Source organism: Trichomycterus rosablanca, chromosome 15 (genome assembly GCF_030014385.1).
Source record: "Trichomycterus rosablanca isolate fTriRos1 chromosome 15, fTriRos1.hap1, whole genome shotgun sequence".
In the NCBI taxonomy this organism is placed as follows: Eukaryota; Metazoa; Chordata; class Actinopteri; order Siluriformes; family Trichomycteridae; genus Trichomycterus; species Trichomycterus rosablanca.
In genome coordinates this window covers 32,362,421-32,380,367 of record NC_086002.1, presented here as the reverse complement: position 1 = coordinate 32,380,367, position 17,947 = coordinate 32,362,421, and the positions used below count along the sequence as shown (strand labels likewise).

At 44.4% G+C, this 17,947-nt stretch overlaps 3 protein-coding genes across 4 annotated transcripts in view; 2 read left to right on the top strand and 1 right to left on the bottom strand.

Moving 5' to 3' along the window:
- Positions 1 to 959: 959 nt before the first annotated feature.
- nanos3 (nanos homolog 3) lies at positions 960 to 5,633 on the top strand. Its single transcript, XM_063010769.1, has 2 exons — positions 960 to 1,474; positions 5,108 to 5,633. The coding sequence occupies exon 1, from the start codon at positions 984 to 986 to the stop codon at positions 1,443 to 1,445; it is 462 nt and encodes a 153-aa protein (XP_062866839.1). The 5' UTR covers positions 960 to 983; the 3' UTR covers positions 1,446 to 1,474; positions 5,108 to 5,633.
- A 788-nt stretch (positions 5,634 to 6,421) lies between these two features.
- On the bottom strand, positions 6,422 to 12,473 carry LOC134329453 (uncharacterized). Of its 2 annotated transcripts, none has more exons than XM_063010730.1 (7): positions 12,389 to 12,473; positions 12,072 to 12,139; positions 11,047 to 11,153; positions 8,846 to 10,882; positions 7,871 to 7,986; positions 7,686 to 7,784; positions 6,422 to 7,026 (listed from the first exon to the last, which is right to left on the bottom strand). In XM_063010730.1, the coding sequence occupies exons 2-7, from the start codon at positions 12,094 to 12,096 to the stop codon at positions 6,918 to 6,920; spliced, it is 2,493 nt and encodes an 830-aa protein (XP_062866800.1). In that variant the 5' UTR covers positions 12,097 to 12,139; positions 12,389 to 12,473; the 3' UTR covers positions 6,422 to 6,917. The 2 variants fall into 2 exon arrangements, with proteins under 2 accessions (XP_062866800.1, XP_062866801.1); XM_063010731.1 differs by lacking the exon at positions 12,389 to 12,473 and adding an exon at positions 12,294 to 12,336.
- A 1,415-nt stretch (positions 12,474 to 13,888) lies between these two features.
- LOC134328487 (coiled-coil and C2 domain-containing protein 1A-like) overlaps positions 13,889 to 17,947 on the top strand; it is a 5,309-nt gene continuing 1,250 nt past the window's right edge. The window contains exons 1-7 of the mRNA XM_063009579.1: positions 13,889 to 14,012; positions 14,791 to 14,868; positions 14,968 to 15,103; positions 15,211 to 15,317; positions 15,838 to 16,309; positions 16,458 to 16,567; positions 17,796 to 17,882. Of these exons, the coding sequence (XP_062865649.1) occupies positions 14,812 to 14,868; positions 14,968 to 15,103; positions 15,211 to 15,317; positions 15,838 to 16,309; positions 16,458 to 16,567; positions 17,796 to 17,882 (969 nt within the window). The 5' untranslated portion in view covers positions 13,889 to 14,012; positions 14,791 to 14,811. The remainder of the gene's footprint in view (positions 14,013 to 14,790; positions 14,869 to 14,967; positions 15,104 to 15,210; positions 15,318 to 15,837; positions 16,310 to 16,457; positions 16,568 to 17,795; positions 17,883 to 17,947) is intronic.

The following is a 17,947-nucleotide window of genomic DNA, read 5'->3' as shown; positions in this document are numbered from 1 at the left end:
GCCGCCTCAGAGCCCTCACGGTCAGACGTCCGAATATTTTCGGCCATACAGAATACCCAGACTTCCACTCACCAATGAGAAGCTTTTACGTTGTCGTCCCAGGACTCTAGGTGCGAGTGTGATGCCTCGTGGTGAACTGGGACCCTGACCAGGGAGTTTAAAAGTGAATAAATATGAAATAAAATGTCAGTACACTGGGAAGAGTTTGGCATGTTCTTTCAGTCAGGTGGGTTTTCTCATATATCTTAAAAATACACAGAAGCATATTTGGGTGGTCCTGGACACGCTGCAACCCTGACCAGGCAGAAGGTGTATCGGTGTATATATGTAATGGATCGGCGCTCTGTGGGCCCACCGCGACCCTGACCAGGGTTAAGTGGTCACTATGAATAAAGCATATTTAAAAGTTAAGTCAGGAATGCAGAAGGTGTGTTGGCGAATCTTGATCTCCTCCAGTTGGGTATATGTAATGGATGGGCGTGCTGGAACCCCACTGAGACCCTGACCAGGGTCAAGCGGTCACTATGAATAAAGGATATTTAAAAGTTAGGTCATGAATGCAGAAGGTGTGTTGGCGAGGCTTGATCTCCTCCAGTTGGGTATATGTATGTAATGGATCGGCGCTATGTGAACCCACCGCGACCCTGACCAGGGTTAAGCGGTCACTATAAATATGAATGCAGAAGGTGTGTTGGCGAGGCTTGATCGCCTCTAGGTGTATATATGTAATGGATCAGCGCTATGTGAACCCACCGCGACCCTGACCCTAAATAAAGGATATTTAAAAGCTAAGTCACTAAGAATCAACCGAGTGAATTGAAAGAGTCGTTTGGAGGTGAACCGATTCCTCGCCGAATGTTCCAGCGGTACCAGGTGAACGGTGATTATTGCTCCGGGCGCCTCACATCAGTCACGCACCCCACGCGTGCGCCTCTATTTCGGGGAAGTGGGTGCCCCGTTCCCCGCTCCCCACTCCCGGTGAGATGGTGTTCTCCTTACTGCGCTTCATCCTGTCAGCTCACGGCTCCATGGAGTCCGAACCAGAGCGGGACTTCCAGCCGTGGCGCGACTACATGGGCTTGGCGGACACGGTGCGCGCTATGAGGGAGGGGAGCCGGCCGCCGCCGCCGCGACACCGCGTGGAGGACCGCGAGCACGACCCGGCCGAGAGTCTCCCCGATCCCGGGACGTCTGTGATGAGCCCACCGAGAGCCTCCGGCGCCGTGCACCCTCCACCTGCCAAGTTCTGCAACTTCTGCAAACACAACGGCGAGAGTGAGAGCGTGTACACGTCCCACAGGCTGAAGGGGCGCGCCGGACTGGTGGAGTGTCCATACCTGCGCAGGTACGTGTGCCCGCTGTGCGGGGCCACCGGAGACCGCGCGCACACCAGGCGCTTCTGCCCGCGAGTGGATCCCGCCTACAAGTCGGTGTACACCCGGTAATCACGGACACTCAGCGTGGGAGATAACAGGTATTGTTCTTTATGTTATATATGCCAGAAATGTTCCTTGTGCTGGTGCCATGGAGGAACCTTGATGGTTCCTTTTTCATCTTCAGAAATACAATTTGGACCCAAATACGGTTCCTAAGTGAACCAAAAATGTTCCTCTGTGGGTTTGTTTGTGTAGCAAAGTTCTAGAAATGCAAAGAACTCTTTCTTTAACCAACAGTAAGAAAAGACTTGGTTCTTCAGTTGGTTCCTGAAAGTAGAAATGATTCTGCCTGGAACTATTAAAGCCCCAAAAGAACGACTTGGTTTTTCAGTTGGTTCCTAAAGGTTCTATCAAGAAGAGCTTTTATTTCATCTATCTGGAGAGCCTTTTTAGAAAAGGTTCCTTGTGGTGGTACCATGACAAAAATACAAATAAACATTTCTGGAACTAGGGTTCCTTAGAGGACCAAAAAGGTTCCTCTGAGGGTTTGTTTGTGTAGCACAGTTCTAGAAATCCAACATAAGTAAAGCCTTGGTTCCTTAGTTGGTTCCTGGAAGTTCTATTAAGAACAGAAGAGCCTTTCAGAAAAGGTTCCTGTAGAACCAGATTAAATTGTAGATGGGCGATAAGAACCCTTTACATTTATGGTTCTGTAAAGTATCTATACATCTTCAAAAATACAATTTGGATCCACCAGGAATAAACATTTCTGCAACTAGGGTTCCTTAGCGGACCAAGAAGGTTCCTCTTTGGGTTTGTTTGTGTAGCACAGTTCTAGAAATGCAAAGAACTCTTTCTTTAACCAACAGTAAGAAAAGACTTGGTTCTTCAGTTGGTTCCTGGAAGTAGAAATGATTCTGCCTGGAACTATTAAAGCCCCAAAAGAACGCCTTGATTTTTCAGTTGGTTCCTGAAAGTTCTATCAAGAACAGAAGAGCCTTTTCAGAAAAGGTTCCTCGTGGTGGTGCCATGGAGGAACCTTTATGGACCCAAATACGGTTCCTAAGCGAACCAGAAAGGTTCCTCTGTGGGTTTGTTTGTGTAGCAAAGTTCTAGAAATGCAAAGAACTCTTTCTTCAACCAACAGTAGATAAAGACTTGGTTCTTCCGTTGGTTCCTGAAAGCTCTATCAAGAAGAGCTTTTATTTATCCCCAAACAAGGTTCCAGTAGAACCAGATTAAATTGTAAGTAGACAACAAGAACTCTTCCATTAAACCCAAAAGAACGACTTGATTTTTCAGTTGGTTCCTGAAAGTTCTATCAAGAACAGAAGAGCCTTTTCAGAAAAGGATCCTTGTGGTGGTACCATGAAGAAACCTTGATGGTTCCTTTTTTATCTTCAAAAATATAATTTGGACCCACCAGGAATAAACATTTCTGGAACTAGGGTTCCTTAGAGGACCAAAAAGGTTTCTCTCAGGGTTTGTTTGTGTAGCACAGTTCTAGAAATCCAACATAAGTAAAGCCTTGGTTCTTCAGTTGGTTCCTGAACGTTCTGTCAAGAAGAGTTTTTTTTTTATCTTAAACAAGGTTCCAGTGAAACCAGATTAAATTGTAGGTAGACGACAAAAACTCTTCCTGGAACCATTAAACCCCCCAAAGAACGACTTGGTTTTTCAGTTGGTTCCTGAAAGTTCTATCAAGAACACAGAGGTGGAAAGAGTACTAAAATATTGTACTCAAGTAAAAGTACTATTACTTTAATGATTTTTTACTTAAGTACGAGTAAAAATACTAGTCTAAAAATCTACTCAAGTAAAAAGTAACTCATTTAAAATGTACTCAGAGTAAACATTACTTCGTTACTTTTTTAACAGAAGGAGGAACGTCCGACCTCACCAGCCATGCAGCATATTAGCAGTTCATGTGTGGATTTAACCTCTACACACCTAACAGACTGCAACTGCTCTTATCAATTCAAAACAGCATTATTTCTGTTTATCCTCAATAACAGGGTTAGGTGGTTAGGATTGCACCTATAAAAAATATAACGGGTCTTACACCGTCATAGGAACATGATCAAAATCCAAAACAAACCAGCAGAATCTCACAATCACATTTATGCTTCGTTTTACTTAAATAAATACTCAAAAATAAATGAACATAAAAAATCACAATATTTCATAATGCTTTGCTATCGTTGCAAAATAAAAGCCAACCGTAAACAGCAGAACCGCGACCCAGATCAGTCACGCAGCAACAGAAAATCATAACCACTTATCTGCTTACCTGATCTATATCCGTGTGTTGTTCCATTATGGATATAATCCACTTTATATAAGAGCATCTTGTATGTTTCCAGAATATATAAATCCCGACCCAACTGTTTTATCCACCTAACTAATGAAAACTATTGTAGATCATTTATTCTCTCGGCTTTCCCGGTAAAAAGCTTAAATTGGTGATTCGTTCACTAAACTGTCATTTATAGAACAACCAATGAAGGAAGAGATTGAAATTCCGCCCAGAATGTGAATTCTGAAGCTCTGATTGGTTTATACATCTGAATCTCTTCACCAAATGAACCGATTCATGGAGTTGTTTATGCACAACATCATAATGAAACAGAGTGAGTCGTTTCTGACTCGTTAACTCAGTGATTCAGTTCGCAAGCCCGACTCTAAAGCACACAAATGCGTAAATGCTCAGCGGGCCGGATCAAACAGCCTAACGGGCCGGTTTAATGTCGACTTTTTTATTGTTTTCTTTTTTTGTTTTTACTCAGTAACGGATGTTATTTCAAATGTAGCGAATTACATTTCTTAATACAAAACATACTTAAGTAAAAGTAAAATTACAGGCTGTAAAATCTACTTCAAAAAGTACAAGTACACAAAAAAACTACTCAGTTACAGTAAAGCCAGTAAATGTCATTCGTTACTTTCCACCTCTGCAAGAACAGAAGAGCCTTTCAGAAAAGGTTCCTGAAGAACCAGATTAAATTGTAGGTGCCAAAAAGAATTCCTTTATGGTTCCTTTTCATTTTCAAGAATACAATTTGGACCCACTGGGAATAAAAATTTCTGGAACTAGGGTTCCTTAGTGAACCAAGAAGGTTCCTCTGTGGTGGTGGCATGGTGGATCCTTGATGGTTCCTTTTCATCCTCAAAAATACAATTTGGACCCACCGAGAGTAAACATTTCTGGAACTAGGGTTCCTTAGAGGACCAAAAAGGTTCCTCTGTGGCTTTGTTTGTGTAGCTTATATATAAAGTTGACCAGGTGACCACACCTCCCCGATTAAGAGTCACCTGAGAACCTGTTTTTGATGTCCTGTAATTATAAACGTCCACTAATCTGAATCTTTGGCAACAAAAAGGTTCCAGTTAGAACACCTTTAAATTTGGCATCACCACCAAGAACCCTGGGTTGAAGTACTGGACTAGCAATCTAGCAGAAGATTGCTGGTTCAAGCCCCACCAACACCAACACCAACTTGCCATAAGCGAATGCTTTTATCCAAAGCGACTTACACTACTGTGAGAGTACACTGTCTAAGCAATTGAGGGTTAAGGACCTCGCTCAAGGGTCCAACAGTGGCAACCTGGAATTGGTGGGGCTTGATCCAGAGACCTTTCGATGACTAGTCCAGTACCTCAACCACTAGACTACAGCAGCTACGTTATGAGCTAGAGCTCGGTCTGATTCAAGCTTCTTTTATGTCCCCCAGCATCCAGGGGAGAGGCTTCGATCAGAGGTCGCAGACAAACCACAGAGGCTGACGTGATACCGACCCGGTTATGACGTCATAATCAGGCGAAGTGTGATGTCATCTTTTAAAAAGGACAATCTCCGTCAACGACGCTGGACTTTTTTAGACTTTGGTCGTGGCTCTTAAGTTTTAGGTTGTTTTTTTAAGTGAAATCCGGTCCGTACCGGACTGTAGAGCTCGGCATGGCGCGAGTTCGACTTCTTCGTTTCTCATTTGAGCACTTTTTGATTGTGTGTTTTGCACTTTTTTCGGTGTGTGGTTGTAGATTTTACTTTTACGTTTGGTTTGTGTGTTTATTTGATGCTCGTGCCTTGAACAGACGCCGTCCGACTCGACGCGGTCAAACCGTGACGGGAGGATTCGAGTAGCTAAACCTTTTACTTCGTCTTTAGAGTTTTTATAGATGTTTTGTTTTGTTGAAGCGACGTTGACGTACAGGAGTTTTATATCTGTATATCTTTAAAAAAATACGATTTTGCATGACTTACGACTTTTAAAAGTTTTTTTGGTAATATTTTGTGTAACTTAAAAAAAAAAAAAACCTGTACGCTTTTGCATGATGAACATCTTTGCTTGTTTGCTTTGCTTGTCTTTATATTTTAATGTCTAATAATAATAATACGTTTATACTGACCTTCCTGCCTTCGTCTTTTTGTGTTTGTGTTTTTGAAGTAATAACAGTCCTAATTCCACTAAACCACCTTAATCTCTTGATAATCTCTGGAGCAAAACGTTCAGACTTCAACAGCTCGAGAGTTTATCGGCTTTAGAAGGAGTCGTTTGCTTTACGACCCTGCGACCCGGGCTCACAGGGTCGCAAAGTAAAGATTTACGACGTGTTTATGCTGTCTCTTTATTTTTGTTAAACGGTTGTCTAAAAGTGATAGTACACTCTAGGTCTTTTCTAATAATCTCTAGTCAAATATGTTTAGTGTCTTATGCCAAGTTCACACTACACGACTGCATCTCTTGTAATCTGGAGTCTGTTAAGTCGTTGTGTACGATTTTGACGTCGCCGACAGGTCCAGATATTTAACACGCTAGATGTTTTTCTTGAGTCTGCGAGCCGCTCAGATCGAGACGTTGAACGGTCCACGCGTAGCGATCGAGAGCCGACTTCCGATCCCAGAGCGAACGCCGAGTTGCCTCCGAGCTGCCACATCTAGCGACGACTTCTCGGCGAGCGAAAATCAGGGCAAAGATGATGTATTACAGGCTGATCTTCTCTCGATGGGGAGGAAGAATTCGCGTTTAATACCATTCAAACTCAAAACAACTCACGTGAAATTTTATTCAACCACGAACATACTGAACTGTAAGAGAAAGTTCTGGAACTAAAGAACCAGAAAATCCGAAGCTCTTCTGAATCAAAACTAACCAAATAAAAACATTTAACTCGTAGTTCAACAAAACCAAACCCTACTTTAACCAGGACATGTCGTTGTTCTGTAATTTGTAACATAGTTTAGCACTGGAGCTATAAAAGCTAACCTAACCTCACCTAAAAAAATTTCTTTAAATACCATCCCAAAATGTTTTTCATGCTTATTTCCCTCACTGAGGCACTTTTGGACCATGTGATCTATCTAAGCGTGCTCACTGTTTGGCAGAACTGGCCATGCCTGAGGGAGGGAGGGAGGGAGGTTGTTGGTGGATGATCCGTAGTGAGCATGGTGTGTTTAAACCCGTATGCGGTGCGGCTCTCTGGTAGAGTGCTAGTCTTGGGATCTGGAATCGAGTAGATGTATACGGTGACCGTGTGTGGACGTTACATCTCGGCGTGCCGGGGGGCGGCGCTGCGGCGGATCTGAGGCTTGGGAAGTCTGTTGCCACGGCGCAGGAGCTCCGTTTCCCGGTGCGCAGCCATCACCGTACGGCTGAGCGAGTTTTAGAAGAGGAAAAGAGAGAGAACACACCGAGCGTAAGCTAAACGGCACCACCGGCACCATCCGGGAGAGCCGGGTTCAAATCTCCTTGTCATGTCCGGTTGGGTTTGACCCAGCGACATCTGATCAGTTCTGTCTGTTCAACTCCTAGAACTGATTTGCCTGAGACTGACTGCTGGACCCTGGAGCCTTGAGGGTCACTCCATTCTTGCTTTGGGGCAACGGTCTTTCCCTGTCTGATTGGGTTTCACCCTAAATGCGATGCCCTGTAGTGACCTGCCATCTCAATCTGGTAGGGTAAGTATTCCTACCCTACGCTGTGCCCCTGGACCCACCTGACCTCTTATATAAGATAAAACGAAGCAATTACTGATGCTAAATAGATGAACGTTGGGTTTTATTTTTTAGGGTTGAGATGGTGAATTGGTTGGGATGGTTTGGAGTACGAGAAGGAAGGAGTATGTTTGGTATTTTTCATTGTATTCACATCAACCGTTTAATCCTGGTGGCCACGGTTGGTCCGGTTCCTGTCTGTCTAGACTGTGTAGATTTGAACCCGGATCTCAGCGGCGGTGTTACCTTACGTCATTTAGGTAACTGGAATACCACGTAGGTGCCCCCCACCCTTACAAACGCCCCACGACTCTTACTTCAAAGACGAGAGCTCTCCGACGAGGCCACGGACGAGCTCCGTAGCGTCCTCCTGCTCCTCAAACCCTTCGTGGAAAAAACGATCCTCCATCTCCATGCTGCGATAAAAACAAATCGTTCCGGGTGTCTTAGATCGGCATCGTGTAGTCAAGTCTCCCATGATGCACTTCACCCCCTCGCTCACCTTGCTGCGATGTCGTGGAGTTGGGAGTCGCTCACGGAGTGAAGCGGCAGCACAGCCGACGAGTCCGGTCCATAAACTAGCCCACCAGGATCCGGGGTCGGCGTGGGGTCACCGAGCTGCCGGTCAACAACAGCGAGAATTTTATTTTTATTGTTTTCTCATTCCGCCCAACTTAGTCATATCCAATTCTCCCACCCTGAACAAGGAGATTCGCTGACCACTTCTTTCCACCTGCTAGAGACGGAGTCTCTCAGAGGGAGCAGTATCATGTATGGAGAGTCACGCACTACTGTCGTGAATCGACCATCTCTCGACCAGCCGGTAGAGACCGCAAATGCGCCAACGATGATGAACCTGGGCGCTCAGTTGGCTCAGAGGTCTATCACGCTGGCGTGCGAGTCTGAATCTCTTGTCGAGTCGTCCACACAAACACAACTGGTGGTGTTTGAGGATGGGAAGGTCTGACAGGGTCTCTTACTGCTCCCACTGCGATATGACCTCTAGGATTGGTCAGAATGCCTACATGTAAGGTCACATGGTCGACTGGAGCTTAGTGTGGCTCTCCATACCCAATACGCCTCTTTTTGGGAACCCAATGCTGGCAGGTGACAAGAAGCAAACACAGATTCGTCGGAGGGGGGTGTGGTCAGCCAACCCTCCTTGATCAAATTAGGGGTTGTGCAAGTGGGAATTGGAGGTGACCAGATTAGGACATGGGTCACATGTCCCCTCTGAACTGGCACACTTTATCTGGTGCCAGAAGTGGGATGTGACTAGTATTAAAGCCTTAAGGTACAGAGTCAATGCATGGTTCTTGGTTCTAATGCATTTGCTAGCATACGTCTTGCCTTTGTTCCTTGTAGCTTAACAGGCTAATAGAAGCTTGCTAGCTACACAAGCCAATTAAATGTAAACAATCAATTAAACTCAGATAACTTTAAGCTGTCTTTTAGTCGACTGTTTCACCGCACTTACATGCATGTCGTCCTCCAGACCACTAGCTGGTCCTGTAGCCACTCTGAGCTCTTCTGTACGGTTGAGTCCCTCTCGAGCCAACTCATCATCCTCTGGTCCTGGCATAGTTGGCGCTTCAGGTAATTCTGCACCTTTCTGGTAATCTTCTGCACTGCGTTTCTCTCCAATCAGCTGGGCTGGAGCGGTCTCATCACGGTCCTGACGGTCCTCGGTTTGTTCGCTCAGTTTGTTAAGCTCAGGGTCATGGGAAACCTTGTGCGCAACAGAACTTGGTGGACTTTGATCATCTACTGTTTTAACTTCTTCCAGAGCGAGTAGAACCTCCGGACATCCCAGGTGGACCTCCTGAAGGACTTGAACAGGACTTCTACAAGCGTCCTTGGTAGGCACACCTCTCTCTTCCTTTGAAAGTTCTTCCTCAGGTTCTTCCTTCGTGACCTCAGTGGTATCGTCAATCAATTTGTCACCAGCATCAAGCTCAGCAAAGAACTTTGGCTCCTGGTCATTTCTAACAGACGGTCCATCTCGGACCCTGATCAGGTGGTGCTCAACGATAGGGCTTAAGGGTGCTTGCACCATTCCCTCAGATTGATCTGCCAGTTTGCAATCTTGGTCTAACACCACTTGTCGAGTGGTACCTTCATCCTTTTTAAAAGCATCACCATCCTCTTCCAAGGTTCCTTCAGTATCCGTAAGTACAGAACCCTTGTTTTCTAAACCAGCACCAGGTTCTTCTACAGATTCATCGTTACCCATCAGGGTAGAACCATTTTTTGCAACTTGCTCACTGTCTATCTCAAAAGGCACAACGTTCTTCTCATCTAAGACAATATCTTTGGGTAGTTTTTCCAATTTTCCTCTATCATTCATCACTGCAGAACTGTTCTCCTTATCTGTCTGATGTTCCTCCATAGTTCCTTCAACCATCAGATTAGAACCACCGTATTCCTCTAAGGTGTTCAATTTCAATATGTTCTCGTTTTGTTTGAAAGGGTCTTCTGTGGTTCTTTCATCATCCACCACTGCAGAACCCTGATTTTCCTCTACAGTGTCGCTGATCGGTTCTTCTCCATGTTCTTCCAAGGCTGGTTCTATACCTCCTTCATTGTTCTCCTCAGAGATGTTCTCATTGCCCTTGTATGCTTTCCCAATCGCTTCTTCGTCATCCATCAGTGAGGATCCATTGCTCTTTACATCAACTTCAGAGCTGCCGTTCTTCTCCAAGGTGTCGTCTTTTAGTACATCTGTGTCCTCTGCATGAGCTTCTCCTGAGGTTCCTTCACTCTCTATCATCATGTAACTATCGTTCTCCTGCGTTGTATTGTTTATTACATCACTTCTATTTTCTGTACGAGTTTCTCCCAGAGTTCCTGCGTCATCCAACTCTCTCTTCTCTTCTCCCAGAGTTGTTTCTAACCCAGTCACCAGGGTACCATCTTCTGGTGAACTTTGTTGTACATCTACACCTCCTTTACGGGCTGCTTCGGCTCCTTCTTCCTTCGCTCTTCCAATAGGAACCTGTCTAAAAGTCTCCCCTCCAATATGGATTCTCCTCTTTCTGTCTCCAAGCCCACACATTCCCATCCTCCTTTTTATCCTCTTCCTTGCTGGGGGCTCCACGATTTCGGTCTCTGCGCTGGAACCGTTATCGACTGTGGCAGGTATACTCTGTGGATGCTCATTTTTGGGTTCTTTGACTTCTTCACAAAGAGGTTCCTCTTCAGTTCCGTCAGAGGGATGTTCGGTGGAAGGAAGGTTTGAGGAGCTTTGGGCTACTTGAGATGTCTGTGGTTCAGGACTAGAGATCATCTTGGTTTCACTGTCTACTTTGTCCAATTGATGCTCTATGATGGCATCTTCCAAATCTGACTTGTCCTGGGTCTCGATTTTAGTGTAACTGTTCGACTCTTCAGTTTCCATCGTGTTGACGTTGGATTGTTCCATATCAAGAAGGGTTCTACTAGGACCGGAGACAATGTCTTGTTCATTTGAATGGACAGATTCCTCTTTGCTACGTTCTAACCGATGTTGTTTAGACTTGTCCAGAAGGAGTTCAGTTCCAGAGACAGAATACAAACAAAACAAAAACAGGGAAGATTAGCTAACATGTAACCTTTGTTTTTTTACTAATGTAGTAACATATAAGGTGCTCTTAGGTTGCCATCAGCCTAAGGGACCAACATCTGCACAGCAGGAAGTACCTGGTCACATTCAACAGGCCGTGGCTCTGTCGTTTCAGCAGAGGTGGCGCTCTCCGTGCTCTCCTGATTACCTCCTGTAAATTCTCTAGGATGAGGGGGCTTGAACTCTGATGGAATGAGGAGTTATTGTCAATCAAAATACACCGATCAGCCATAACATTAAAACCACCTCCTTGTTTCTACACTCACTGTCCATTTTATCAGCACTTTGTAGTTCAACATTTACTGACTGTAGTCCATCTGTTTCTCTGCATGCTTTGTTACCCCCTTTCACCCTGTTCTTCAATGGTCAGGACCCCCACAGGACCACCACAGAGCAGGTATTATTTAGGTGCTGGATGATTCTCAGCACTGCAGTGACACTGACATGGTGGTGGTGTGTTAGTGTGTGTTGTGCTGGTATGTGTGGAGTTTTTAAACACCTCACTGTCCCTGCTGGACTGAGTGGTCCACCAACCAAAAATATCCAGCCAACAGCGCCCCGTGGGCAGCGTCCTGTGTCCACCGATGAAGGTCTAGAAGACGACCGACTCAAACAGCAGCAATAGATGAGCGATCGTCTCTGACTTCACATCTACAAGGTGGACCAGCTAGGTAGGAGTGTCTAATAGAGTGGACAGTGAGTGGACACTCATACCACCACCATGTCAGTGTCACTGCAGTGCTGAGAATGATCCACCACCTAAATAATACCTGCTCTGTGGTGGTCCTGTGGGGGTCCTGACCATTGAAGAACAGCATGAAAGGGGGTAACAAAGCATGTAGAGAAACAGATGGACTACAGTCAGTAATTGTAGAACTACAAAGTGCTTTTATATGGTAAGTGGAGCTGATAACATGGACAGTGAGTGGTAGTTATTCATTGCTTCATTATTTGCAGAACACTGAGGGGAAATGTGACAACATTTTTGAACAAATAGAAAATATATATATATTTGAATATTTAAAACCATTATTTACACCACAACACTGTCAGAAGCTAATAAATTAAATACATTTTATAATAAAAACATTGCTAAGCAAACCTGTGCTTTGTGCCTTTCTTTTCATTCTGACTCCACACAACTGTCTTATGGTTTATATGAATAAATACCTGTAAAATATTTCAAAATATGTTATTTTTTTAATAAAAATTCAATAATAGAGCCTTAACACACGTAACTGTAATTTAGCATGCTAATCTGTACATTAAAATGTTTAGCTTGGTGGTTACTATCAGTTAGCTAGCTGACTAGCTAACCACTTACCTGTTATTATTTACTTTTAGCTACTTAACTTTAACTTTAATAAGCTACTTTTACCTCATAAAACCATCAAATTTTAATTTTAATTTCAAATTTACTTCATTCGCTGGGAGTCGAGTTAGGAAGTTCTGTCAAAAAGAGTCGATTCCAAGCAGTGGGAATCGGGAATTGAATCAAGCTCAGGAGTCAATTACGAACATTTGCAATTGATTCAACTGGTTCAGTTATGTATTTTATATAAAAAACAAGAATATATACTGAAGTAATTGTTTAAGAAATATATTATTTTTGTTATTTTTAAATCATGAATCAAAAAGAGTTTTACAAATACGGTTTCGGAATCAGATTCACATTCAGAATCGGAGTCGGAATCGGAGTCGACTCCAAAGTTCTTCGAATTAACAGCTCTGATTCACTTTACTGTAATCATGGTTTTGTGAGGCAAAACCTTGAATATCTTGGTTTAATTCTTGCTCTAGGTCACTGCCTGTTAGGAATTGTGCATTAGGGTATCCTAGTTTTCCTTTCTCTAGGCAAATAGGCTACTAGAAATTGCCCCTTGGTGTAATAACTGGTTTAAGTGTGTTACAATTCAGGCAAATGATGGTTGTGTGATCATGTGGCAATTGTGCCCCTAATACCAATCGACTTGTTCACCCAGCATTGTAGCTGACCGTCTTCCTTTACGGTCACAATTTACCAGTTTAATTAACAAGATTGAATTGAAAAACTAGCTGTCGAATTCACATAACGTTCGATTGGCGCCAACTAAACATTCCCCAAGCTGTTGATTCGGAATTCAGTGTTTTTCCAGGCTGGTGAGGTTTGGTGAGCCTGTGCCTACTGTAACTTTAGATTTCTCTTGTTGGCAGACCCGGCGTGTTGTAAAATATCTGCCCCAAGGTTTGACGTGTTGTGCATTCTGGATTGACACATGACCGAACTGGCTATTCATCTTTACCTTCTTTAACCATCTTCCTTTATGGCCAACATGAAAACGCACCATGTCACAAAGCACAACTCAACAGATCTTCAATGACCTCCCCAGTCACCAAATCCAACAAAGAACCTTCAGGATCACCTTTAAAGCATAATGTGAAGATGTCAAGGCTCTAGCAGTTTCACAGGACAAATGTATCTTAAAGGAATGTTTATTTTATCCATTTATTTGGAAATTTAGCCTTTCCAGATAAATGGAGGCTGTTATAGTAATATAACAATAGGTTTTGGATTGGTATTCCCAACAAGCATGGTTAGATGCCCACATACTTCTGTCTATAGGGTTTATTTATTCACTACTGCACTATTTGTTTTATTTCTGTGTATTATCGTGGAATCATTTTGTGGAATCGACTCCAAGATTTAATTTTATTTAAGAATGTGTGTTGTTGCCCTGTCCAGGAAGGTTGTGTTACCTCACGGAAGCCCAATCCTGACCACAGGAAAAGAGCCCAAGCTCAAGTAAGCAGTTCTAACCTTAATTGTTGGATTTTGGCACTTTTATTTTAGGATTTTGTGTCTCTAAATTCAACATTTGAGCCATTAGGTGTTTCCCTGTAGGTGGCAGGAACGGGCTTGCTACTGAAAACGAGGGGAAAACTAGGAAGTAGCAGGAGTCCCAGCAGCAGTAAACAGTTCAGTGTTTATTTTGATTAAACTAATACATTTCTGACTTTAATACAATATATTACTTCATAACGGATCCCAGAACACACACTAAAGGTACGAGTTTCCTTCCGAAATCACGAAAATTGACGTATTTTTGCTTGTTAGCATTTAGCTCAAAATAACGCCGGCTGTATCCGATTTAACTCCATCTTCCCTTTTTTATTTCCCTAGATAGTGTGTATGATACCGCGTTTGATGTTGTCTACATAGTGCACTAATTTAGTAGGAAGGTTTTTTGGAATCCAGCCTGACTGTTTTACCTTTTTACCGTGTCAACATGTTATTAAGTGATCAAATGTCCCAATTTAAACGTTTATGTTTAATATCTTGTGTTTTATCATGTTAGTAGATTTATAATTTATAAATTTTTATATACAGTGTAGTTAGCTGGACTTCAGTTCTATCAGGTAATTCATCAGAACTTGTTTAGTCAGTTGCACCTTCATATTGAAGATTCCAGGTATAAACAAAATGCTCCATTAAATTCAGATCTAGGGACTGGTGAGCCCACTGAAATACAAATCAAGCTCTAGTCATGACACATGACCAGACTGGCTATGCTAATTAACAATCTTTCATTAATAGGACATTACTGCTGACAGAACTGCCGCTCTCTGGACGTTTTTTTGCACCGTTTAGAGACTGTGGCCTGATTTTCTATGTGAACGCTAAATAAAGCTCTTGATTTGTGGATTACACTGCCGTCACTTGACTGGCAGAGTAAATAATTACATAAACGAACAGGTTTTCCTAATAAAGTGGCTGGAAAAATGTGAAATTGAATAAACCCTGTGACCTGATGTCTGATTCTTCTCTTTGTCTTTGGGTTTAGCTCTGAGGTCCAATCGACACTATGAACAGAAGTCGAAACCCTCCACCGAAAGGCCAAGGAGCTGCCCGGGCCAAACAGGTAACGTCCATTATTACCACTAATGACCGACCGTAACCTGAGAACCACCTGGTTTACAATCGCCTTGATTTTCTTTCTTTATTCTTCTGACTCTCTCAGATGGGCCTGCTGTTGGATCTGTCTCCGGACGGGGGCCTGGACGACTCTGGAGGAAACGAGGAGGAGCTGGAGGCCGAGCTCCTCGCTCTGATGGGAGGTGGAGGTGGTGGAGGTGGCAAGAAACCCGGCGGAAAAAGTGAGAATAGATCACAACAGCAGGAACAGAATTAAAATGGTGAATTTATTTATTTATTTATTTATTTTACTATTATTATTTTTTGTGTGCACGTGTAATAATCTCAGCTTCGGTTGGCATGGATGAAATCGAGCGCATGGCCGCTCTGTGCATGAAAGACCTGGACGAGGACGGGGAGGACGCCGCCGACCTGGAGAACGACGCCGACCTTCTGGTAGTTATTATACGTATAATATAATACACGTATTATATATATGTAATTATTATTTAAATCTTAAGTCAGTATATTGAAAGGGGATTTGAGCATATCTAAATAATAAAGAGGATATACCTCCCCCTCCTGTTTGAAATTACATTTCATTTCAGCTCATTATATGTGAAATTTGATTATCAGTGTAAAAATAGCGCTGGCTGTATCCGATTTAACTCCATGTTCACTTTATAAATGCCCTACATAGTGTGTATTATACCTAAACCGCAGCCTATTTAGTGCACTACGTATTTAGTATTAAGGTTTTTTGGAATACAGCTCAAGAATTGTATCGTTTAACCAGGTAAACACGTTTTTAAATGATTAAATTCTTCATTTTAAACGTTTGTGGTTAATATTCTATGTTATAATTTTATAAAGTGTTTATTAATTTTGTTAATCCATCAGAACTAGTTTTGTTAATAAGAAATAAAGAAATAAAATGAATAAGTTAATACTAACACGCTGTGTTTGTGCTACTCAGGCCGAGCTGAACGAGGTCCTGGACGACGACGACGAGGAACCCGCCCCAAAGCCGGCGCCCGCGCCCGCCCATGCGCCCGCCCACGCCCCGGCCGCCCCGGGAGGGCTGGAGTCGCGCCTGCAGGAGCGCATCGACATGTACCAGACGGCCATCTCCAACGCCAATGCGGCGGGCGAGGGCAGCAAGGCTCGCAGGTACGACCGCGGCCTAAAGACGCTACAGTCCATGCTGGCGTCCGCCAGGAAGGGAATACCGATCGACGAGGAGGAGATCCCGCCCCCGGTCGCGACCGGCGCCAAATCCAACCAAGAGCCCGTCAAAGAGCGGGAAGAACCGGCACCGGAACGCGCACCGCCGCCAGCACCCAAACCTCAGCTTCTGCTGCCGTCCAATCAGAGAACACCGGCCGTGACGCCGGATACGCCGGCGATATCACCTTTGACCCCTGTTCAGTCGAGCGCCCAGCATTCCGGTACATACACACACACCAGCTGTATCACACTTACTTCAGCCTGGTTTATGATTGGTCAGAACTGCTTGATCAGAACTGTGTGTGTGTGTGTGTGTGTGTGTGTGTGTGTGTGTGTGTGTGTGTGTGTGTGTGTGTGTGTGTGTTGTAGAGCTGAAGGCCAGCGTGCTGACCCGACAGAGGGAGTACAAACTGGCCGCTCTTCAGGCCAAGCAGGGCGGAAACACAGACCTGGCCAGGCAGCACCTTGTCGTCGCCAAGGTAACCGATACCGAGCTCGCTCGGCTGTGGGCAGCGACAGGTGTCGTCCTGCCTCGCGCTCTGTATTTAAGTGGCACTGGACACACTGCCATCATGACCAGGATGGCGTGGCCTCCGTCCAATTAGTCCTACACATTAGTCTCAAAAGGAGGCGTGGCCTCTGTACCATAGTCTCAGAAGGAGGTGTGGCCTCTGTATCATTAGTCTCAAAAGGAGGTGTGGCCTCTTTACAATTAGTCTCAAAAGGAGGCGTGGCCTCTGTACCATAGTCTCAGAAGGAGGCGTGGCCTCTGTACCATTAGTCTCAAAAGGAGGTGTGGCCTCTGAAGTCTTAGAAGGAGGCGTGGCCTCTGTACCATTAGTCTCAAAAGGAGGTGTGGCCTCTGTACCATTAGTCTCAGAAGGAGGCGTGGCCTCTGTACCATTAGTCTCAGAAGGAGGCGTGGCCTCTGTACCATTAGTCTCAAAAGGAGGTGTGGCCTCTGAAGTCTGAGAAGGAGGCGTGGCCTCTGTACCATAGTCTCAAAAGGAGGTGTGGCCTCTGAAGTCTTAGAAGGAGGCGTGGCGTCTGTCCCATTAGTCTCAGAAGGAGGCGTGGCCTATGTACCCTTTTGTCCCATTAGTTTTAGAAGGTGTGGCCTCTTTACAATTAGTCTCAGAAAGAGGCGTGGCCTCTGTACCATTAGTCTGAGAGAGGCGTGGCCTCTGTACTTATTAGTATCAAAAGTGGGTGTGGCCTCTGTGCCATTAGTCTCAGAAGGAGGTGTGGCCTGTGTCACATTAGTCTCGAAAGAAGGCGTGGCCTCTGTCCCATTAGTATCATAAGTGGGCGGGGTATCTGTCCCATTTGTCTTGGAAGGAGGTGTGGCCTCTCCTATTATTATCAGAAGGAGGCGTGGCTTCTGTAACCATTAGTATCAAAAGAAGGTGTGGCCTCTGTACTTAATATTATTATTATCAGAAGGAGGCGTGGCTTCTGTCCTATTATTATCAGAAGAGGCGTGGCCTCTGTACCACTAGTATCAGAAGTGGACGTGGTATCTGTCCCATTTGTCTTGGAAGGAGGTGTGGCCTCTGTCTCAGGAGGAGGCGTGGCCTCTGTCTCAGGAGGAGGCGTGGCTGCTCTTCTGAGAAGGCTTCTCGATCTGTCTCGCGTGTGTGAATTAGAAGTATGTACTGTGGAAATTTGTGCCCTTTCAGACTTGTTTTTTTTCCTCTGTGTTTACAGAAATTGGACTCTGTGATCGAGGCGAGTGGACAGAGGAGAAACCCATCGATGCTGCCCTCACTTCCTCCCCTCCTCATCCTCCTCTTGGTGCGTCCTGCTCATCACCTCTCAGTCACGTTTAGTGTGTATATGATTAAGATCTGTTCTCGGCG